Source organism: Limanda limanda, chromosome 18 (genome assembly GCF_963576545.1).
Source record: "Limanda limanda chromosome 18, fLimLim1.1, whole genome shotgun sequence".
In the NCBI taxonomy this organism is placed as follows: Eukaryota; Metazoa; Chordata; class Actinopteri; order Pleuronectiformes; family Pleuronectidae; genus Limanda; species Limanda limanda.
In genome coordinates, this window is record NC_083653.1 from 18,563,909 (window position 1) to 18,587,472 (window position 23,564).

The following is a 23,564-nucleotide window of genomic DNA, read 5'->3' on the forward strand; positions in this document are numbered from 1 at the left end:
AACAGGTGGAGTCGGGAGAATGAGCCGAGCCCTGCCGTGAGGGTGTCATTCCATTTGAAGTTTAATGTCACAGAGACGCCATGGCTTCTGTAGTTCACTGTCCTGCGGTGCGTTTCATTTATGAACGGTCATTTTGAACGTGTTTGGACGTCCTCTCCGTGTTGTAGCGTCCCATGCTAGCTGCACTCGAAGGAGCCTGCGGGACAGAAGCTACTGCGCACTGCTCAACACGGTCAGTTCGCTGCTCTCACTGTATTTACACTGTATGTCAGCGTGTGTGTGTGTTCCATGAGCTGCTTTTACAGTTGGGTTTGAATAGAAATGTCATTGAATTAAGCAGCGGTCGCTCGCTCCCGGGAGGGTTTATTTATAGAGACGTCGTATCTCACGCAAAGAAGTTTCAGGAGCTAGATAACTGCAGGATGCGTTCAGGTGTAATTCAGGGAAATTAGTGAAAGAAGTAATCAGATATTTTACTCGAGTAAAGGAATAATAACTCCACACTTTACAAATAGAAGTCTTCAATTCAAAACGTTACTCAAGTAAAAGTATGTGTCAGAAAAACGTAGTTAAAGTATGGACAGTAAAAGGTCTCATGGTGCAGTAAAATGTTTTACTATTCCGTCTGATGCTTTCGGGCTAATATCCATGCTGCATTCATTCAAATGTTTAAAGATGAGCTCATTTGAACTACTTTACATACTTAGTTCGTTTAATCTACTGCAATGCATCATGTTCTATAAGATCCTCATCAGAAGATCATCGGATTTCTGTGAGAACCATGTTGCTCTAAAAAGTCTTGTTTTCATGAGCTCAGAAAAGCAGCCCGATTACATAATTGTGATGATGCACTTTCCAGCAAATGCAAGAGGCTTTTTAGTGGGTTGATTTAGAATTTTCTCAACACAAAAAGAAACTCTTCATTCTTCGGTTTATTGCAAACACTGAACATGAAGACATCTGGTGGTTTACACTGTCATCTGAAAAGTTACCAAAGCTGCTGGACAAGAATGTTTCTACAAAGTTTCATCGATGCCATTACTAATATAAAGTGCTAGTACCTTAAATGGGAACTTCATCAATTTAAACCCGCTTTGTATTGTTGCAATATGGATTGTTTATGAATATGATGAATGTTTAATTTCCCACCGTGATGCCTGGACTAAGATATACTCAATCTTTTGTTGATAAATATCACATGATGATCTTTATGTCACTGGTAGACCTTGCCACCTTCCTGGGCGTGTGGTAGAACTACAACATGCACTTCCACATTTTTTGCAGAATCAAAACATCCTGTTTGAAATCAACCGGTTAGAACAACAACTGGGACACAATAATAATATATATGGAAGAAAACTGTCTACGGAGGACCTCTGGCATATGTAGGAGGGCGAGAGTGAAGCGGCACCAGGTCGTGAGGACAGTGGTGCAGAGCTGCCTCGTACCAGGGACAACTGGTGGTGTCCTTGTGGAAAATAAGCATGGATGGAAACGAAAGACGAGTCCAGCATGTGTGACGTTACACAAAGGCTTTGAGCCAGACATGAACAGAGGGCTGTTTGAGACGTAGTTCAGGATTACTTGAGTAAATTAACATAACATTACTGTAAGAAAAACTGCATCTATACGTACTTTAAGAGTTTGTTATAAGTACATACTGTAACTTGTTTCACTTGTGTCCATTCATTCAAATACCACAGGTCCAGTGGCATCATGGAGGACAACAGCCTCAGTGACTCCAATGTAAAGGTCGCTGTTCGTGTGCGACCCATGAACAGGAGAGGTGAGTGTAATAATGTCCGAGAAACCATGTGCGACACTTTTTCTGTTGTGAGTCCATACAGCAACACGTTCATGTGTTTTTCCATGAGTCAACCACCATGTCCACCACTCTGACGGAACTTTATCAGCTCTGCAGTGCCCCATATCTGTTTTGGTGTTTGCTCTCTCTCTGACTTTGCGAGGCCATGGCTAATTTAGTTTAGTTAGTCTTGGACAAACATGTGGCTCCATTCCTCTGTTTTATAGAGTTCCTCCTTTTTCTCTGTCAGGCTCTGAAAAGGTCTATTTTGCCCCTTCTTTTGGGAAAGTTTTGGCAGGAGTGCCATGGGAGTGAAAGTGGAAAATTTAGAGTAGGTACTGACATCACATCCTGACAGAAAATGGACTGTAATGCCTACTGAGGGACATGTTAAATGCACTGTCACTGGCCTAAATAACTCTGACAACAGCTGAGCAGGACCAAGGCTTCAGCTTACAGACGTTTGTGTTCCTGAACAACAGTAACATGATTCACTACCCTTTACTGTCCTTTTTACATATGCAACTAGATTAACTTTTTTTTTTTTTGCAGAAAAATAAATATACCTTTCCAAGATTTACTATGACCTCACAATAATGCATGAGACATATGCCTTGTCTCCAGTTCTGATTGGAAGCTCCAGTGCTGTCCTCACCTTTTAAAACCTTTCACTGCAGTACAGGAATGAGGAAAAGGCATGACAATGCTTTCTCTTATTGTCTGAGTAGTAGCGTGGTCGTAATGTTTGCACAGATGAGTCCTGGAAGAGTCATCGGCAATAAAAGTATTTTTTGCCTCTCCTCGTTGGCCTGTTTGCATTTCGATCACGAGTACAACCTATACACGCACATAAACACATGCCACATTTTATTCTGTAGTGAGAGTTGTGTCAGAGAGGACTGAGGATATATACGACAAATGCATCTTAAACTATTTTACTATGTGCATTATTAAGATTAGAGAATGCGTTTTTACTGCACATTTGACATCTATATTTTACTCAGCTCACCTGTAAACATATCAATGATTGTTTGAGGTTGTTTATGTTTTCATTTTATCATTAAAAATGCATTGTTTTTCTTCTTGTCTTCTGTTTAAATCCAGAAAAAGACCTAAAAACAAAATGTGTGGTGGAGATGGAGGGGAACCAGACAGTTCTGCACCCGGCCCTCACCAACATGAACAAAGGAGACCCTCGGTAAGACGCAGGCTTTTAGATGCTACCTTATACAGTACATTTTTCATTTATTGAAAGTTGAGACATTTCACATTTTTTTCAGCTTTTTGTCTTCCTTTGGTGCTCAATTCATAAACCTGATGATTATATATCTGATTTGACAGAAGTAAAAAAACTACCATCTGCAACCCAAGTCTAACACTAGTAACTCAACTTTAAAGATACATTAATTCTGTTGAGGGGCACATAGGAAACAAAACACAAAAGTTTAAAACTTAGCCTTCACCCAGGTCTTGACTTGGGATTTGAAACGAGACTTGTGAGTCTTGATTTGGTGCTTGAATTTGAATTGTCTCTTGATTTGTTGTTATTGACTTGGGGACTTGTTGGTCTCAACTTGGTGCTGGACTCTGGATTTGATTTGGGACTCGTCTTAGGACTTGTTGGTCTTGACTCAAGATTTACAGGTCTTCATTTAGAACTTGAATTAAGACTTGTTCGTAGTCCCCTTGGACTTTGTAACCTTGAGACTTGCGACTTGCAAAAATATTACTTTATGAAGCAATCGCTTGATAAAATTAGGTCTAATAATCTGCAAGAAAAAATATATAATTCTTCACGGCCTTCCTGCCTTAACAGAATCTGAACACAAACAACTTATTATAAGAATTACTTTTCTCTGTTTTCTCCACAATTTGGAATGGATAATTTTACCGGCCAAATCCAGCATTCCCTTTGTGTTAGGATGGCAACAGCAGGGTGTCGCTACTTGGACCTGAATCCGAGTTCAGTTTGTCCTTTTTCAAGTGTGCCCACATTATATAGTATATAAAGTTCACGTGTTCCATTGATTTATTTCCCTCAGGATTGCCGGCAGAGGATTTTGCACAGAATCGCACTAGTTAGCACACAGTCGCTTGGAAGAAGCTCTGATCTAAAGGCTCACCCCGCCCAACCTCCTTCTATTACTCCTTCCCTACATCATTCCTCTCTTTACAAAGGGTGTGACTGTTCCAGCTCAGTCCTGCTCCGTCAAGCCCTGATTAAAAGCCATAAGAACAAAAGAGAGGAGGACAGTATCAGGAGTCGCATTCAGGATTCAGAAAGGAATTACTTTGGTTTGCTGGTACGATATCAGACCTCACATCAGAGCAGTGTATCATAAAGCAACTAAATAATAGATGTTGTGGCTACAAAATGTGCATTGATTGTGTTGCATCCCTCCTTGTACGCTTGCTGTTGACAAAGCAGTCCAGACTTCCTCCTCTCCTCCTGTAGCAGTGAGTCAGAGCACTGCAGGTACATGCTCCATGGAGGCTTTCTCAGGTTACGTTCTTCAGAAAAATGTCTTTTGGCAACCCTCCACTCACTTGATGGTATGAATCAGTGTCTTTGTGGACAGACATAGGCTCGTATTTCATAGAAATCCTATGCGTCTATTTCTTTTTCAAATGTGTGAATGTATCTTTAAGTGTATTTTCTGCCCTGACACGCTTCAGCGGTATGTTTCTTCGTTGAGGCTTAGAAATGAACAGGTTTTACAGGCTTGGTGCAACACAGACAAGCACTTCCATGGGTCTAGAACAGCACTGTATTTTACCATCTCAAATTTGATTTGAGATAAAGTACAAAAATGTAGATATGCAGAAATTATATTACATGATTTTATCACCTCACGCCTTAATGACTGCAAACAGCCTTTTCTCCGCTCTTAATCAGTAAACCCTGAACCCATTGCAGTCAAAATTCAAATTCTAACTTTAGAACTAAGAGATATTAACACATCACACCTGTTTTATTGTTTTTACGGTGACTACTAGTTTGTTTTTATGGATTTTTAAATCATTGATTCTGCCCAAGGCTATATTTCTGAGCTCTGAATTCCTTCTCTCACTTTCTGATTCTAAAATTGAAAACTGTGGGGGCGGGGGGCACAGCGTTTGCCATCAGGGCCCCAAGGCTCTGTATGAGGCTGTCTGAGTCAGTGTCTTCTTTGAAATCTCAACTAAAAAAAATTGGAAGGTACATTCCTGAATTGTGCCAGGCTATTTTGGTCTTTTATTTCTATTATTTACTACTACTATAAATTATGTACTTCTCTTGTATTTTAACCATTTGCTCTCTTGTTGTGCAGAACGTTATACTTTGTGTTAATGGATAAAGTTATTGTTATTCAAGTGATTACCAGTTTCGTATGGTAGCCGAAGTGTAAGAATGAACCATGAAGCAACTCTTTAACAAGCATTTGAACTGGATGCTGTTGGTTTCTGCTTGGTTGATTCGTTTCCCAGTGGACTCGATTCTATTATGAGCATCTGTGCTCAGAAAAGCGTTGTTTGCTGGGGGAGTCACATGCAGTGCTACACACTTTTTGCTTAAGTCAGCTCACTGCCTGACAGGTTTAACTGAACGGCTATGCTCAGCCTCAGGGGGTGTTAATATATTACTACACCCTTGGTACCTGCAAACAGACGCATGCAGTGGGGGCTGTCAGACCCTGTGGTGGAGATTAATGAAGCCTTGTTGCCGCTTTCAAAACTTGAGGGCTCCCAAATAGTTGGCAAACCTGTAACACAAGCTAAAAGCACATTTTCAATAATCCCTGTTTCCCACTCATGCTGCAAACATGCCTCGAATTGTTGCAGGGATGTCTATCAGGATAATGAAACTAACATTGTGTCTGGGCTAGGCTCTGATAAGAACCTGACTTTTTTGGATCTGTCTGTAGCATTGCAAATGTTTTTGTTTCATATCCTTACTTGGAGAACTGGTATGTACAGTATCTGCAATATCCACCCAGGGGGGACGTGTGTTATCCAAACGACTCTGATCTGTGATTGTGTAGTTTTGTCGGCCTGTTGGTCAGAGACTGCCTGACCCACCGTCCTCAACCCTCTCTTTTAGTGACTCCTTGGAGCTGCGAGGCTCTGCCTGTTATCTCAGGAATGTCCCTGCCAGTCAAGCAGAGGACAGGACTTAATGTTGCTCTTTCATGCACCAGCCAAGGCTCACATAGGGACGCCTTGTTTCCAAGTAGCCCCCTCATGTGTGTGGCCATGACTATGTTTGCAGCCTTTTTTAACCCCAAACCGATATTTCTGCCTAAGCAAAGAATCTGTGTTGTGTGCGTTTTGAGTTATGTGTGGTACTATGATACAAATGGGGCTTCCCTGGAGACTGGGTACTAATGTTAAAACTAAAAGATAATTTATTTCACCCCAAGACACACAACTTTGGTAACACAGTTTCACACATTTTGTAGCCTAGCCCAACGACTACAAGTTTTTTTTGTGTTATTATTTCTTCCTTTTAAATACAACCTAAATTCCCAGCATGTTGCAAAACATATCAACGAAGGAAATTTGTAATCAGTTTTATTTTTATCTGTCTTTTTTCTCTGTGGTTTTCAGCTCATTTCTCTGGAGCAGCCTTTTTTCCTTCATCATGGTTAAATGTCCTTGTTCTAGGACAGTGTCCATCACCCTGACTCGAGTTCAACTTTCAAACAAGCAGTTCTTGTTATTGATTTAGTTGCTGCTGTGACACAGCACCTCTTTTTATATGGCAAACTGTAAGCAAAACAGAGTCATGTTTCTGGCCACGTGACAAATGTATAGAATATGAGTAAGTACAATGTTCAATCTCCTTATATCTGAGTCGTAAGCTGATAAATACCTGACTGTGTTCACTGGCTAACTTAACTACATATAGTTATCTAAGTCTTTTAGCCACATGGTGCCCTGCTTTGTTTTTGGGTAACAACAGCTGCCTGCTGTTCCCCCAGTACGTTATGTTCAACATCACGATCGCACCGAAAACTGAGGCGCCCTTTCCCCTTAATTTTAAGCTTAAACAGAGTCCTAACGCTGTCTAATATAAATGCGTGACGTGACGGACATCACCATGGAGCTGCACTGGAGCATAGAAGATGTTTGACAATTAAGTTTGACTTTTGCTTGCTGGAATGTGATCTGTGAACTGACTGATGCGTGGGATACTATTGTTGTCTGCTCTGGGATGAACCTAAAACATAGTGACAACTATGTTTTTAAAATGTTCTGGTATGAATGCAGAGATTAAGGCCTGACCTGTGACACTGGGAGACACTGAGCTTGATTCGCAGCGAACCAAGAGGATAAGTCAATCGACATATTCTAAGGCTTCACTACACTCACAACTCCTTTGATTCCTTATCCTTGAAACTCTCCCTTTTTACTCCGCCGACTTTGACCTGCAATTGCGTCACTTTCTTTTTGCTAGCGCTGCTGTTTCTGCTCTGCGGCGTCGTCTGTTGTACTGTTCTTAACAAAGAGTGAACAAGTATCTGCTTGGCAACGTCGAGTCACAGCTTTGACACGTCACTCATTTTAATGAGTCACTCCTCAAGCAGAGAGACAGGCTCGAGCAAATTCAGATAAGCATGGACGATTTTAAGACAATGGCCCCCCAAAATAAACACACACACACACACACACACACACACACACACACACACACACACACACACACACACACACACACACACACACACACACACACACACACACACACACACACACACACATATATTCTGGTACTTCTTATCTTAGTGACATTGGCATAATGCATTCTCCAGCCCCTTACCCTTACCTTAATCACGCCTAAATGCCTAACACTAACCTAAAACTAATTCTCACCCTATGCCTAAAGGAAGTCTTAACCCTCAAACAAGCCTTTGAAAAGTGAGGACCAGGCAAAATGTTACCCAAACTGTCCTCTGTCTCTAAGGTCTATTCTCAAAATGGTCTTCACAAATACATTATATAATATAATAACTACAAGTGTACACACACAGGTTTTCTTTCATTTTAACATTGATCCCTCAGAGGTGAATATCTCTTCACAGCCATAATATATATAAATATGCAGAGTGAACAACGGTTCAACGAGTTTTTCTTCTCATTTTGCTTCATTTATTTAATTAAAAGAGAATGCCCTGAGGTAGATGAATAAAATAACTTATTTCATAAGAAACCATTTATTTTTGTTTTGAAAAATACCTTTTTATATGGGTGGTTTGTGGATTTTGGGGCAGACTTGCCAGAACATTTGAACCAAGGCATCACCTTGAAGTCTGGGAAATTACAATGGACATTATAGTATTCCCTTAAACTTGAAAAAACAATTTTTGCAGATAATTAGACAGAGTTCTTTAACATGCGACTGCACATCATATCAGAGCCTTGTAGCTCACTAAAATTATCTTGTGACCCCAGCTGAAAAAGAAAATGTCACTGTGAAAATAAAGAAATAGAATACTCTCCAGCTGGGAATGTGTGATTCTGAATAAAAGTGAGAGGTCTGCTGAATCACGACTCTATGATAATTACTCACATTCAGCAAAATTCCCGTTGCTTTGGTCAGGCTCTTGTTTCTCAGCTGGACCACAGTGCCGGTATTGTTAGTGTTGCCTCTGTTGCCATGTGATAAATATTTTCATGTTGTTATTATCTTGGCAGGTTCCAAGCTCGCTATGTTTCCTCTGGTGTGTGAGTCCACATGGCTCCTATAGAGTCACAGTCAAATTATAGACTGCTTAGTTTGTTTGGTAGTTTATTTTTATTGTAGCACCAGTTATTTACTGTGATATTTTTCTCTCTTCTGTCCCCAGGAATCAGCCAAAGGTAAGTGTTTAATTTTGAACAACATTAAATATTGTGCTGATTTGATGCCCTCTTTGACTAATAATTGTGTATTTGTGTGTTTTTTTCCTCAGGCTTTTGCCTATGATTACTGCTTCTGGTCCATGGATGAATCTCAAAAGGACAAGTTTGAAGGTCTGTTACATTTCCACAGTGACACTGAGTTTCATACTCTGCTTGATTTGTTGCTCTGTTTTTAGCTCATGTGTAACTTCACTTGCTCGGTGACTCATTCCTCCAACTTATCTCCTGACAGAGTGTTTCCTGAGATTCAGAACTATTTATGGAGTGTAAGAAAGGGACTGGATGGAGAGATACAAACCATTTAACTTTTGATTAGTTCTGTGGGCCTGTAGACTGTAATGGTCTCGTACAAAACAATTGTCAGGGGGTTTCAGAACAGTAATATTTCACCAGCTACAGTCAGATGGATTTAATGTGAATAAAATTCCCACCGTGTCTATTCTGAGATTAGAGTCTTCTATCGAAATTGAGAGACCAGTAAATCCCACACTTATCTCCCCAGTAAAGTGCTTTTTTTGTTTCTTACTGTCTTTCCTGCGGTATATGCATACTTTCTGTTTTTTTACTAAAAATATAAATATAGATTTCTGCCTTTCCTTTGTTTTGAGGTATTAAAGTGATCGTTTTCTGATTTATATGCAGGTCAGGATGTGGTGTTCCAGTGCCTTGGAGAGAGCCTGCTGGACAACGCCTTCATGGGCTACAATGCCTGCATCTTTGCCTATGGACAGACAGGTAAATGTGCAAACATCTAAGAACTATGGTACAAGACCTATGATAGTGACACTGTTTTTGTTACAGAATAGTATTGCACCTAGTGAGCCTAAGTGCCATTTAATTTTTCAAATTACAGTGGTAATTTGGTGGTTGGCACTGTTGCCTATCAGCAAGAAGGTACTGGATGGAATCCCAGCTTGACCGAGGTGTTCCTGTGTTGAGTTTGCACATTCTCCCTCTCTGCTTGGGTTTTGTCCAGGGACTCCAAGTTCCTCCCACAGTCCAAAGAAATGTGGATTGGGGTTAAATTGATTGGAGATTTTAAAGGATCCTCAGCAAGCGCAAATGTATGTCCCTATATAGCCGTTTTTAGACATGTCCTGCTGAGGATCTCTGGAGAATTGTGTCCAGACCTTCTCAGCATTTTGTCTTTCACACTTGCACAACGCAGAGGGAGGTTCTCTGCTCAGATATGTTTTCAACAGCAACAAATACTCTGCAGGATTCAGATCAGATTCAAGATCTCTGAAATACTTTCTCGAGAAATTTTTTATTTTTGCTAAATCCTGCTAACAGACAAACAAAAAGAGTAATAAGTATTGCGGTATCGCTTCATTAATAGAACCTAAAGAGGTATGAGACACATCATTGTTTTGATGTTTGAATGATGCACTGTAATCATCCACACTGCAGTTCACCTGGAAGAGTCAGAGTCCTCTCTTCACATTTCCAGACACATTTTTTGTCTCAACAAGCCATTTAAATTAGCTTTTTATTCAAGGGTGTCTCACTTTGCACCACATCTGAATTTTTGCCTCTCAGAAACTGTTAATTTATTCCCATCACATTTTCATGAAAGCTGAATAAGTGTTGTGTTGTTTATTTATAGTCATACAGATTTTTCTCTGCTGGAATCATTAACAGTACTCCCCAGAATATATTCATTTACACTTGGCCTGTTTTATCTTTGCACTTGCTTATATGCACCAAATCCCTGAAATCTGTCAGTTTCCACAGACAACCCATGTTGATTTGCTTACACAGTTTCTCTCATTGTAGATATTTGGAGTTATGCAGATATGCAGTAACTGTGTTGTGTGTATCTCCAGGCTCTGGGAAGTCGTACACCATGATGGGCTCGGCGGAGCAGCCTGGTCTGATCCCTCGGCTCTGCAGCTCCCTGTTCAGCAGGACTGTGCAGGAGGCCCGAGAGGGAGAAAGCTTCACTGTGGAGGTCTCATACATGGAGATTTACAACGAGAAGGTCAGGGACCTGCTCGACCCCAAAGGGTGAGAAACATTTTTTTTGTACAGCTGACTTTCAAACGGGGAGTCGCGAAAATATTTCATTTGCCTGACCCTGCATATATCATCTGTGAACCCTGCTTTGGCTCTGTTTTGAGATCAGCAGCTCCTCCTGGTCCTCCTCATTTATTTTTTTCAACTTGTCTAATACAAAAACAACTTTGTTAGACCTTTCTTGTCAGTTTAGTCTTCCCATGAATTAGTGCATTTTTTTATTTAAAATACTCACTCTTGGTTCATATATGTGGATGATTAGATGACAGTATATCTATCTCCTGGTTGTAGTGTTTTTAATTTCTTTCTTCTAAGATAGTATATTTTGGTCTGTTGTATAAGGGCTGCTGTTGAAAAATTACTGTATTATTTGATTTTCAAACACATTTCAATTTATCATTTGTGTTTCATACTTGTCTTTTGTCTTCCTCTTTCTGTAGAAGTCGACAAGCGCTGAGAGTAAGAGAGCACAAAGTTTTAGGGCCTTACGTTGACGGCTTGTCCCGGTTGGCTGTTGCCTGCTACAAGGTACTGCAGGATTTTCTGGGAAAACACTTTATGAACTCTATCTAATTTCTGTTATCTTTTGCTTTAAATATATTTAGTTGATAACGGAGAAAATTTTTATTTCATAATGGTGGATACGGACTAGACGTGTTTGTTTGTGTTGTCTCATCTCTGACAGGACGTTGAGTCCCTGATGTCAGAGGGAAATAAATCCCGCACAGTGGCGGCCACAAACATGAACGAAGAGAGCAGCAGATCACACGGCGTGTTCAACATCATCCTCACACACACACTCATGGACATCCACTCTGGGGTAAGACACACACACACACACACACACACACACTTTGACACCACATGGTAATAACAATCTTTACACTAATAATCTTTTTACTGGTAAAAAAAAAAAGAAGATTAATCGCTAAAGACAAACAGTCAAATAAATGCATGAAAGACACATAATATTTAGATTTTTGGAGGGTACTCCACACCAGCAGCTCCGATGTCGTAGATCTGGAGAAGATTCTCCCACGAAAACTGAACAGTCATATAGACAAGACATAGACAATGAATACTAGAATATGAGCTAACCAAGGCTTGTATGATTCTTTATCTATAACAGTTTAATATAATAGGAGAAAAAGATTTGTAGAAAGTTAAAAAGCTGCTATAAGGAAGATTGAGAAACAAACTCCAACGCTGACAAAGAACCAATGGCTGAATAAACTGTTAATGGCCAAAGATACAGTGTACACACTCTGAGAAGAAGTAAAGCTGGACAAAGAATGGATGATCTAAAAGACCCCAAACTGTCACCATCGTAACAGAGCTACAAATTAATCCATTAACAGAATGGCATGAATGACAGTAGCTGGTGTTATTTACAGTAATTTTGCGAATCATTTAGACGAGTAGAGATTTATGATTTTCATGAAATATTCACCGTCAAACATTAATTTGATTTAAAACTATGATAACATTTCCATCACAGTTTCCCAGACCCGGAGTTGATGTCTTCAAAGTGATTGTTTTGTCTGACCGTCCAAACCACACGTATATTTACTTTGCACTGATATAAATGAGAGGAAAGCAGCAAATGTTCACATCTGAGATGATGAAAACAAATCATATTTTAGTAGTTTACATAACGGATAGCTACTAAATCTTTATGCTGTATGGGTTCAACTTGATATCATCTTATATTGTCTCAGTCATTTAGTGTTATGAATTTTACTTTTAAATATGATGAGCAGCATTTTGCCATTATGTCTGCAGCATGGCTCCATCAATTTAAAAGACAGAATTGGTAACAGTGGATCTGATGGACTGAGGGATTTTGGAAGTAAATTTGAATGAGTGGATGAACATTTGTTTGTCTGCGTGTTTCTGTTTTCGCCAGACGACTGGCGAGAAAGTGAGCAAGCTGAGTCTGGTGGATCTGGCAGGCAGCGAGCGGGCAGCGAAGACTGGAGCAGCAGGGGAACGACTGAAAGAAGGAAGCAACATCAATAAGTAAGACAACCCATCATTTTCTGGGATTGATTAAGATGCTCAGCTATATTCCTCACAATTGTATGACTGGATGGAATCATGGCTGTTTGATTGATTTTGAATCAACGGTTTTAAAACACTCACTGGTTTGGGTCTTTCTGGAACATTGTTGATCTCAGGTTATGTCCACACCGCTACGTTCTTATTTGAAAAAGGGCATTTTCAAACTAAAACAATCTCTGTTCGCACAGGCTGAGTATAATCCCAATCTTTAACACGCCTGAAATCTCAGACCACGTGACCACTCATGTACACTGGTCACAGGAAGGCATGTGTGTCCTTCTGGACATGGGAATTGTTGCAGATTGCTCTTAACAGCGCGTCTCCTACACATGTAAACAGTTGTATTATTGTAATAGCTGTTAGCAAAGACAACAGGGTCAGCGACACTTGTTAATTGAATATCCATGTTGTGTTCCACAATGGTAGCTGAGCCTAATGCTAGTTATTTTCTTCTGGAAGGGGTCATGTGATAGGAGCCTGACTAATCAGAATAGGCTATGTCGTGACTGAAAAGACCCAATCAGCAAGCAGTTGTGAGTGTCTATGTCATAGTTTACAAACATCTCTGTTTCTGCCAATCCAGACTAAAACATTGCCCTGGAATTTTCAAACTAAAACAGGGCCAGCAGCGTTTCCAAACTGCTATGTTTCAGCGGCTCTAAAAGTCCTAAATAGTGCAGACGCCAAGTATATATCCGTAGCAGAGTTGATGCATTTTCCCCCCCAAAAACTTAGAAATATGGATGTAGCCTCCATGGCTTGGTAGGAGACTGTGTACCGCACTTTTAACTGTATCAATATAAAGAGTATTTCACATGTTTGCACTGCAGTCTTTCAGGCCAATATTGCCTTGATGAATTAGAGTCTCTGACCCTTCTCTGTTTTCTTCTGTGCCCATTACCCTTCTTCGCCTCCCCCCTTTAACCCCCTCCCCTGCGTCCCCTTCTCCAGGTCTCTCAGCACTCTAGGGCTAGTTATCTCTGCCTTGGCTGACCAGGGAGCAGGGAAGAACAGGAGCAAGTTTGTTCCCTACAGAGACTCTGTGCTCACCTGGCTGCTCAAGGTACACAGAGAAAATGACAATTGTTCATATGGATTCCACCACAGGAGAATGTTTTCTGTGCCCATTCATCTTGTTGATTAATTCATCCTCTTCTGTTTTCCTCCTCACCTTTGCCATATTTCCCACACTGAACACTATTCAAGTATTTAGAGAATAACCAGTTCCTGCTCTCCACCCCTTTTTGAATAGACAACAGGGTAGTCTACAATATGTTTTTCTTTTAATCTGGTGTGCTTCTTTGTCTTTTATTTTGTCTTTTAAACTTCAGGTGGAAAAAGGCTCCTTTGCCTCTGTCTTCGTCTTTAATTTCCAGCTCCAGATGGCATGATAATAGTATATAAAAGTTGTTTATTAAACCCTGATCTCCTCCAAAATCACCGTGCCCATAAATCATAAGCCCTTTACATATGGATAATTGTATTTACAAACCAAACCGGTGGACTTTATTGTGTCAGTCAAAACAGTCACAAAAGTGTATTTTGTAATTTTTGTAATTGTCCCTGAGGTTATGGGTTATTTCTGAATGCAGGACAGCCTGGGAGGGAACAGCCGCACAGCCATGGTCGCCACCATCAGCCCATCAGCGGACAATTACGATGAGACGCTGTCTACCCTGCGGTACGCGGACAGAGCAAAGAGCATCATCAACCACGCTGTGGTCAACGAAGACCCCAACGCCAGGATCATCCGAGAGCTGCGCGAAGAAGTGGAGAAACTGAGGGAGCAGCTCACAGAGGCTGAGGTGAAGATGGATTCTCCTTTGTTCAGTCTGTACAAGTGTTGTGATTATTGAATAATGTGAAAAACACAGTGGAGTATGAAACTCTGTCGGTCCTTCTCAGTCTATGAAGGCTCCAGAGCTGAAGGAACGACTGGAGGAATCAGAGAAACTGATCCAGGAAATGACAGTGACATGGGAGCAGAAACTCAGGAAGACTGAGGCTGTCGCGCAGGTAACACACACACACACACACACGCACAGACACACTTTCTCTCTTGTGCTCTCTTTCTTGTCAATTTTTCTTTCTCAAACAAGTGCAGCAGATGCATTAATCAAGCTGAATAGATTAACAGCGACAGAATGGAATAATTACCAATTGAAGTAATCAGTTCATGTATTAAATATTGAACATGTGTTTCCTTAGGCGCGTCAGAAACAGCTGGAGAGTCTGGGAATTTCTCTGCAGTCTTCTGGAATCAGATTGGTGGATGACAAGTGTTTCCTTGTCAACCTTAATGCTGACCCTGCTCTCAACGAGCTTCTGGTCTACTACCTGAAGGTACACACACACACACACACACACACAGAGACAGTGCGGTTCTCTATACTGGGCCTTAATTTAAGAGGCTGCCTGACGTACACAGATACATTGTTTGAAACACATCGGTGGTCTGACAGTCCTCTCTGTGTCTCATGTCCAGGATCACACTTGCGTGGGCTCAGCCAACTCCCAGGACATCCAGTTGTGTGGGATGGCCATCCAAAGTGAGCACTGTGTGATCGACATCACTGAAAACAACAGCGTGGTGCTCACTCCTCACCGCAGCGCTCGGTGAGTGGTCAAGCCGATGAAATATAAGTCGTCTTTGGTTCACGGTCATAGAGGCTGTGATGTCGGGGGGAAAAAGTTCAAGTTGTTCACAAGATTGTTCATTAATCAATTAATCATTAATTATAGACAATGGGTCAGAAATGACTATGTATAATATGGAAGTGGTTGCTGATAGTGACCAACACATGCTTCACATGCTTTTTCTCATTTATCTCTGTCTAAAGGACATTTAAATAAGTTGGTTTATTCATTTCAGTGTTTAGCAGAGGAAGTATTGCTAAAATCATGTGTGTATTTACATATTTAATAGTGGACCTTTCAAATAAATAAACTGTCAGTTGAGAGTAGGGTTGCAAAAATTCCGGGAATATTCAAAGTTGGAAACTTTCCATGGGAATATACGGGAATATACGGGAATTAACGGGAATAAACGGGAATAAACTGGAAATGTTGTGGGTAATTTATACTAACTGTATTTACCTTTTCATATACAGACATAAATATAAACATTTTGTTTTGTCATAGGCTGATTTGAGCCCTGAGGAAACTTTGGGCACTTGACTATATGCTTCTGCATCTTTGTGTCATTCTTAACACAGGTCTTTGCACAGTATTTGCAAATGTACACAGCCTTTCCTTCTACATTGGATGGGCTGAAATGCCTCCACACATGAGATAGTGCATGTGGCATTGTTCTGTAGAATAAGTTGAGAAAAAAGTTTGTAAAAAAACGCTAATGCAATGCCAGAGATATAAATAGTTGGCCAAACAATTGGAATCTTCTGTAAACATATTTTACAATTGATGGATAAACGTATGGAAATAGGCACACTACAGCAGCCTCAACAGCCCTGCTGTAGAGTGAAGGATGCTGGGAATTATCTGTGCATGTGATGGAAGAATGCACAGTGGAGGGTTGAAACTCAACGTGCAGCGTGTGCTGCATTCCATACATCTTTAAAATAGAGTTTTGAATCATGTTTTTATTGCTCAGCATTTAATTTGCGTATTTATTTTTTTTTCAAAATTCCCAAAATTCCCTAGCTAAACTTCCCATGGAAAGTTTCCGGAAAGTTTCCGGAAATTTACCGGAAACTTTCCACCCCTTTGCAACCCTAGTTGAGAGTATTTTGTTATCATCTGAAACTGTGTGTTGCATGATGTGTAATGCTTGTTGTTTCCTCTCGGTAGAACATGTGTAAATGGTGCTGTAGTCACCAGTCCAGTGCAGCTGCAGCATGGATACCGAATTCTATGGGGAAATAACCATTTCTTCAGGTGTGTATCAGCTGCACAGTGTTGAATTTGATTTCATGCAGCGATAGATTTTTCCTTAACATATATTTGCATGTTACAAAACAAACTCTTCATTGTGCCTCTTCCTGTTTTTCACTGTATTGTTCTTCCTATTTCTCTCACTCGCTCTTCCTCACCTGCATGGATATGCAACCACCGCCTATTCGTCGATCCACAAAAACACACAGGATCAACTTGCCCAGGCATTTGGTTCATGCCGGGGTTGAGGATGAGGAGGACGGTGCTGTGATGAAGGCATGTTTGGGCACCGACCGGGGAGAGTTGGAATTCGGTTCGTCCAGCGACGTGTCGAGTGAGCTGAGCTTCAGTTATGAGTTGGCCCAGACCGAGGTCATGATGAAAGGCATGGGCAGCAACGGTGAGTCTGACTGAGCAGGGAACAAGGTACATACTTGATAAATGTAGGTTCTATTAAAGTCAACAATATGGTATGAATAATAAATACTATACATGTTTAGATTTGGTTTGGTTGTTCTAGTTAATGGTTGTGGAAGTCAGTAAACTATGGAGCCCCTCTGGTGACATTTGGGGAAAAACGTTGTGATAATAAATTGAATAGCTCTTGACCACAAGTTAATGCATTCCCACGACTTATTATCTTGTTCCCATGTGTTATTATTTTGTGTCTTGTCAACCTGCTGCAAATCATAGATTCCATTTTCTGTTTGATAAGAATAGAAACTTTACACTCAATCTTCCTGTTTTCCCTCTCTCCATCCTTCCATCAACTGGCGGTTTCTCCTCCTTCCTCAGACCCCCTACAGTCAGTGTTGCAGACACTGGAGAGGCAGCATGAGGAGGAGAAGCGTTGCGCCCTGGAGCGTCAGAGGCAGATGTATGAGCAGGAGCTGCAGCAGCTCCGCCAGAGACTGGACGCATCAGGTCTCCCGGTCAGTGCTGGTGCTGCTATAACATCACCCGGCTACCAGAAACGCTTGCGGCGCTGGAGTGAGGACAGGTGAGACTGGACTGGACAGATTTCCACTGAACAGTCTAGTGCTTGAAGTGAAGAAGTATCCAGATACATTGTAAATCCTGCATGGTTGTGTCTGATTATGGTGCAGGGAGGCGATGATGACTCGCACCCTGCGGCGCCTGAGGGAGCAGATAGTACGGGCCAACCTGCTGGCTCAGGAGGCCGGCTTGATCGCAGAGGAACTCAACAAGAGAACCGAGTACCTGGTCACTCTTCAGATACCTGCCTCCAACCTGGATGCCAACAGGAAGGTAGAGTGGTGTCTGAAAATAAAGAGAAGAAGAATAAAAATACACCGTCTGACAAACAGGAGGTAATGATGTGTTTGAGGCCCACATGAATCTACAAATGCATTTCCCCCTCCCTCTCTGTCTTCACAGCGTGATGTGGTGCTGAGCGAGCCGGCCATCCAGGTCCGTCGTAAAGGTAAAGGGAAGCAGATCTGGGCTCTGGAGAAGATGGAGAACAGGCTGGTGGACATGAGGGAGCTTTACCAGGAGTGGAAGGACTTTGATGAAGACAACGCTGTGAGTGAAGAGCGACAGATTACTTCTTCCAATGGACCCTGGATTCAAACATGAGGTTTATTCACCTGTTTCACACCATCCTGACTTCTCTTCTTTTACTCTGATGCAGGTGATGCGGTCCTATTTCAAACGTGCCGACCCGTTCTTCGATGAGCAGGAGAACCACAGTCTGATCGGTGTGGCCAATGTCTTCCTGGCCTGCCTGTTCTACGACGTCAAGCTGCAGTATGCAGTGCCCATCATCAACCAGAAGGGAGAGGTAGGACCTGACTGTAAACAATAGATAGTCTGCTGTTAAACATGGTTTATTTCAGAAGTTTGTATTGTAGAACATTCCCTGAAACCTGTTCTGTCCATTCACTTAATTACACCAGTAATTTTGAATCACATAGAGTTTTGAAGATAGCTGAATCACTTTATAGCTGCACTAGTGACGAACCCACAGAACATGTCACTCATCTTAATTCAGGAAATGTTTTGGTGCCTTTCAGCTCATTGTTTGGGCTTTCAATTTTTTCCCTGTTAGTGCTCTCATCAGCCATAGCTTTTTTCAGTGACAAAACTGTAATAAACCTAGTGTGCACAAACCAGAAAACTATACACATTTTTAATTATTAAGGTTAGCCAGCTAGGGAGAAAAGGTGAAAATGCTAATTGAGTTAACCAGGTACGTCAGAGGAAATCAATAATATTCTGACATACGACTGATTTGATAACTTTAATAGTGTGGCCTAAAGTATGACGATGACATGAGTCTGCCTCTATGGGTAATATAAACCTGTGACCACAAGATAAATTAATGTAGAGACACCACTTAACAAAAAAAAAAGACAAAGTTAAGAAAGTTGTTTGTGATGTGTGTATCAGGTGGCAGGTCGGCTGCACGTGGATTTGTGGCGGGGGACAGAGGGCTCTGAGGAGGAGAGTCCAGATCAGCCTGACGCTCAGGAGATCCACAACACAGACGGAGATCCAACGGAGCGTAAACTGGAATGTGTGGTGAGAACACGTAGCTTCATTAACTGCTCGGATTATCCTGATGTCAAAGATAAACAAGTCAAATCCAGAAAGACATTTGATGAAGTATATGTTTCTTCTTATGGACATATAAATCTTAAACTTACACTTTAAGTGAGGATAACTTCAGTTTTAAGGTGTTGCCAGTGGTAAATAGTCTCTGATTACAAATGGATCTGGCAGAGAGGCAGAATGTTGTCTGCTCTGTATCTTGTCTTCCTCCAGTTCACTGCTCTGTGAAACGTTTAATTAACTCACATTGTCCCATCGTGGTTATCTATTGCTTTTGTTGTCTTATGATGAAATTACATAAAAACAAAGTCATTCGTCTTTGCCTCGAATTCATTCATAATGACCTAAAGAACAAATAAAATCGTTTCTTCACAGAAACAAACAAAAGTTTTTAACAGTTTTTTCCTCCTTCTATTTCTCTCAGGTGAAAATCCTCCAGGCCACTGGTCTTCCTCGCCATCTGTCCAACTTTGTCTTCTGCCAGTACCACTTCTGGGGGGAGGAGGAACCTGTATTCATCGCTCCAGAGGTGGCGCCATCCAGCTCATCATCAGCCTTTAGAGACCCTCAGTGCACTGTGGTCTTTGACAGTGCCAAGGTAAACACTTTGGGGGTAAACAACAATAAAAGGGATGATAAAACATCAGCAATTGACAGTAACAGAAGATGTAAATTCCTGTCTTTGCAGGAGTTGTCTGTGTCAGTATCAGATGACCTTGTGGAGTTTCTGGCTGACGGAGCTGTGGCTATTGAAGTGTACGGCCACAAACAGGCCAACCACCGCAGAAACCTGGCTCTGTGGGACCTCGGAGTAATTCAAGCCAAAACCAGATCCCTCAGAGAGAGGTAACGTATCAAAAAAGCTCATAAAAACGCCATCATTTCAAATTTGGCACAAATGTTCACTATACTCAAAGATTCACTAATTACATCTAGGTGATCAAAGGTCAGACTGACTTTATATCAGTCTGGGGAAAAAAATGATGTAGACTAAAACAGCACTGGTTGGCGCTGGAATGCAACCACAGGGCAGATGTTTCCAGTTTAAGGTATACTTTACTCTTCAGAGTTTTCTAAACAGTTGCAGCATCAAATTTGCAATTGTAGTTTTCCTCATCTTTCATAACTAGAAATAGTTACAGCTAGAATGGCACTCACTAGAGCCCAATATTCCCCTGAAATCCAATCAAGCTGCACAGATTTCACACACTCATAGATATCAGTTCCCTAAATATGCCATATTTTTCTCATCAAGATGCATTATTCCCTGAGAAAAGTGAGGAAATGTCAAAAGCTGCACTAATCTCACAATGGTAAAGAAAGTAGAAACATTTACTGAATCTGCCCCCTGACCCAGTTATGCACCAAAATTTAATGACTTCTTCCCTGGCCCATACCACATCCTTCCTGCAAGTTTTGTGGTAATTCGTATGGTCGTTTTTGGATAACTTCCTAATTAACAAACAGACAAACAAAAACAGAGTCCCGTGGCAAGGTAAAAATCAACCATGGTCAGCTTTAATGATGAATACGTTTATTTACACTGTATGACTTTGCTTCATTAGATAGTGGCAGCAGCCATCACAGGAAATGAAGCGGAGATATGTCTGCTGGACTCTGGGTGTGTTACTGGTCATGATTAGTGTCTTAATCCCTATAAAAGCATCCCAGTTAGTCTTACTTTAGATGAGTTCAGTTATGCATTATCTCTCAACATGGTGAAAGTACTACAGGTAAAATTGTCCAAAAACATCAAAGTATGCTAAACGGAAAACCTTAATATGTGTCACTCACAACATGATGAATGAAGGTATTAGTTAGTGCTACGTTTGGCTCAGTTGTGATGCTGTAGTGTTTCCTCGTCCCACCTGCAGATGGAGTGAGGTGACCCGTCGACTGGAGCTGTGGGTGCAGCTGATGGAGCTGAATGAGGCTGGACAGTTCACAGCTGTGGAGGTTCTTCCTGCCAAAGACGTACGCACTGGAGGAATCTTCCAGCTTAAACAGGTTAAAATACTATTTAATTTATTACTATTTGGATATGTGTTTCATGTATTCATTATCTTTATTACTATACTCTTCGTACTGACTATTTGAGCTGGAGAATGACTATAAACTGAGAATTAAATGTAACTTAAATGTAAATCTGTACCTCCAGGGTCAGTCCCGTCGAGTTCAGGTGGAGATGCGCTCGGTGACTGATTCGGGCACCATGCCTCTTATCACTGCCTCCATCCTCTCTGTGTCCATCGGAAACGTCCAGGTCCGACAGTCACATGTCTCCAGAGGCAACGAATCACAATGGGTGAGGAGGGAATGTTGATAGTAGCCATTAAATTACACATTTTTAGACGATCACTCTTGAACAGTTTCTCTCTTTGGTACATTTCAGGCTGGTGATGAAGACATGGACAGTTACCAAGTAAGTACATGATCATTAAAAAATCTGCATAATGGGCTGATAAAATGCGTTTCTCTTGTGTAAACAGTAAAATAAAAATTCTGGTTCAGCTGAACTGAATGTGTATCTCTGCCTGTGTTTCTTTGTGTGTGTGTTCATAGGAGGTGGACCTGGAGAGGATGAGGGAGCAGTGGCTGTTCACACTCACTCAGAGGCAGGAGTATTTGGACCAGCAGCTGCAGAAGGTCGTCTCCAAACCAGGTGAAGCTGCAAAACACATTCAGCCTGAAAACAAATGAGAATTTGTAACCACAGCTCTGATGTGGAAGCAAAAAACTCAGCAGCAACATTTCTAGTCATTCATTTATATACTCTGTATACCTTTTTTTAAGGTAACAAGCAATTTCCTGCCAACGCACAGTGTAATTCAGCTCTGCAAGATTTACTTAATTTTACCTTCTCATTTTCCTTTGTGAAAATGTATTTGTCAGTGTATAATTTTGAAGCACAAGTGTTGCCTTTGCTGATTCTTTTCTCACAACCAACGGACAGTGATCTAGAGCTGAATACAGATTTTGATTATCAGCCATAATATCATAACCATCCAATCAAGACTTACCACAAGCTACATGACTGTGAAACAATGTTATGTGCTCCGGTAGCATCCACAACTCAACATGATATCAACAGTATTTTAAGAAAAACGTTTTGGATTTGCGGTGTCAGGGAGAAGTTCTGCACTACCCACAACCCTCAGGTGTAAGAGCAATGTCTCTGATTTGTGGAACTAAGCTTTTACCATGGAATTGTATCTCACAGTTGTGGAAATCATGTTGGCTACGATTGGATGGTACAGAGTAACATGATGTTGACCACCCAGGGATCATGCATTAGTTCTTCAACATACTCTGGCTTTTTAGAGATGAGGAAAAGAGTCTAGAGGTGAAAATCACGACAAAAAGGTTAAATTCAAGAAGAAGCAGCAGGAAGTCCAATATCGTATTATATGTTTTATGTTTTATTCCCGTCCTGTTCCTGGATCTCAGTGGTATCTTGTAGCTGGTCGACCTGGTCCCAGGCTTAAAATTCTTTTAATAGGGATTTTCTGAAATGTAAAATTTAAGAAAAGGAATGCACTTTTAAGATCCTTTAATGTCTCTCTGTTTTTGCCTCTTTTCCATTCTGTGCATGTCCTGTAGATAAGTCCGAGGATGATGTTGAAAGGGAGTCTCAGTTGCTAGAGTGTCGTCTGACTCTCACAGAAGAAAGAAATGCCGTCCTAGTGCCCTCAGCCGGCAGCGGCATCCCTGGAGCACCAGCAGAAAGGTGTGTGTTGGTAAAGGAGAAAACTATGAGTTTTAAGCCATTTGTTTATTCCATTCACTTTAGCTCATGATGCTTTAATGGCTGGTCATATTTATACTCCACTGACACCCAGACCCAGATTGGCCTTGGGCTTTAGTCTTTCCTATAGCAGCTAAAATTAGTTTGAGTTCTTTAGGGTGAAACCATGGCAAATCACTCATTTGATCTAATGGCCCTACACACCTCTAATCATCAGATAGTTGGATATTAAATGCTTTCTATGCCTCGATGACAACTGAGGTGTCAGCCTCTTTGTGTCATGGACTGGCCATTTAGTTACTATAATGATGGTCCTGTTTCTCTGCAGGGTTCCTGTCTCTGGAATGGAGACACACATTCCCGTCCTGTTCCTGGATCTCAGTGGTATGTTGTTCTCACAGTCTTCTGTCGTCCTTTTTATCTTGTAACTAACAAGCCACTCACGTTCTGTCTTTCTTCCTCCGCCAGCTGATGATTTCCAGGCCAATCTTTCAGCCCCATTATCTGGGGGTCTGGACGCGTTGCTGAGTGAGGAGGATGATGACGAATTCTTTGACCTTCACATTGTTAAACACTATGATCATGAGGTAT

The 23,564-nt window shown here is 41.2% G+C and overlaps 1 protein-coding gene across 1 annotated transcript in view; it reads left to right on the forward strand.

The window, feature by feature from the left end:
* The first annotated feature begins 46 nt into the window (after nucleotides 1-46).
* The window catches only part of LOC133024062 (kinesin-like protein KIF13B), a 37,468-nt gene continuing 13,950 nt past the window's right edge, over nucleotides 47-23,564 (forward strand). The window contains exons 1-31 of the mRNA XM_061091024.1: nucleotides 47-232; nucleotides 1,704-1,786; nucleotides 2,909-3,002; nucleotides 8,632-8,644; nucleotides 8,737-8,797; nucleotides 9,329-9,421; nucleotides 10,513-10,693; nucleotides 11,143-11,230; nucleotides 11,388-11,522; nucleotides 12,609-12,721; nucleotides 13,715-13,826; nucleotides 14,356-14,568; nucleotides 14,669-14,779; nucleotides 14,972-15,106; nucleotides 15,249-15,379; nucleotides 16,571-16,657; nucleotides 16,864-17,054; nucleotides 17,450-17,654; nucleotides 17,761-17,923; nucleotides 18,053-18,199; nucleotides 18,309-18,458; nucleotides 19,067-19,198; nucleotides 19,653-19,826; nucleotides 19,917-20,074; nucleotides 21,103-21,235; nucleotides 21,387-21,533; nucleotides 21,621-21,650; nucleotides 21,791-21,890; nucleotides 22,829-22,955; nucleotides 23,302-23,357; nucleotides 23,442-23,560. Of these exons, the coding sequence (XP_060947007.1) occupies nucleotides 174-232; nucleotides 1,704-1,786; nucleotides 2,909-3,002; nucleotides 8,632-8,644; nucleotides 8,737-8,797; nucleotides 9,329-9,421; nucleotides 10,513-10,693; nucleotides 11,143-11,230; nucleotides 11,388-11,522; nucleotides 12,609-12,721; nucleotides 13,715-13,826; nucleotides 14,356-14,568; nucleotides 14,669-14,779; nucleotides 14,972-15,106; nucleotides 15,249-15,379; nucleotides 16,571-16,657; nucleotides 16,864-17,054; nucleotides 17,450-17,654; nucleotides 17,761-17,923; nucleotides 18,053-18,199; nucleotides 18,309-18,458; nucleotides 19,067-19,198; nucleotides 19,653-19,826; nucleotides 19,917-20,074; nucleotides 21,103-21,235; nucleotides 21,387-21,533; nucleotides 21,621-21,650; nucleotides 21,791-21,890; nucleotides 22,829-22,955; nucleotides 23,302-23,357; nucleotides 23,442-23,560 (3,741 nt within the window). The 5' untranslated portion in view covers nucleotides 47-173. The remainder of the gene's footprint in view (nucleotides 233-1,703; nucleotides 1,787-2,908; nucleotides 3,003-8,631; nucleotides 8,645-8,736; nucleotides 8,798-9,328; nucleotides 9,422-10,512; nucleotides 10,694-11,142; nucleotides 11,231-11,387; nucleotides 11,523-12,608; nucleotides 12,722-13,714; nucleotides 13,827-14,355; nucleotides 14,569-14,668; nucleotides 14,780-14,971; nucleotides 15,107-15,248; nucleotides 15,380-16,570; nucleotides 16,658-16,863; nucleotides 17,055-17,449; nucleotides 17,655-17,760; nucleotides 17,924-18,052; nucleotides 18,200-18,308; nucleotides 18,459-19,066; nucleotides 19,199-19,652; nucleotides 19,827-19,916; nucleotides 20,075-21,102; nucleotides 21,236-21,386; nucleotides 21,534-21,620; nucleotides 21,651-21,790; nucleotides 21,891-22,828; nucleotides 22,956-23,301; nucleotides 23,358-23,441; nucleotides 23,561-23,564) is intronic.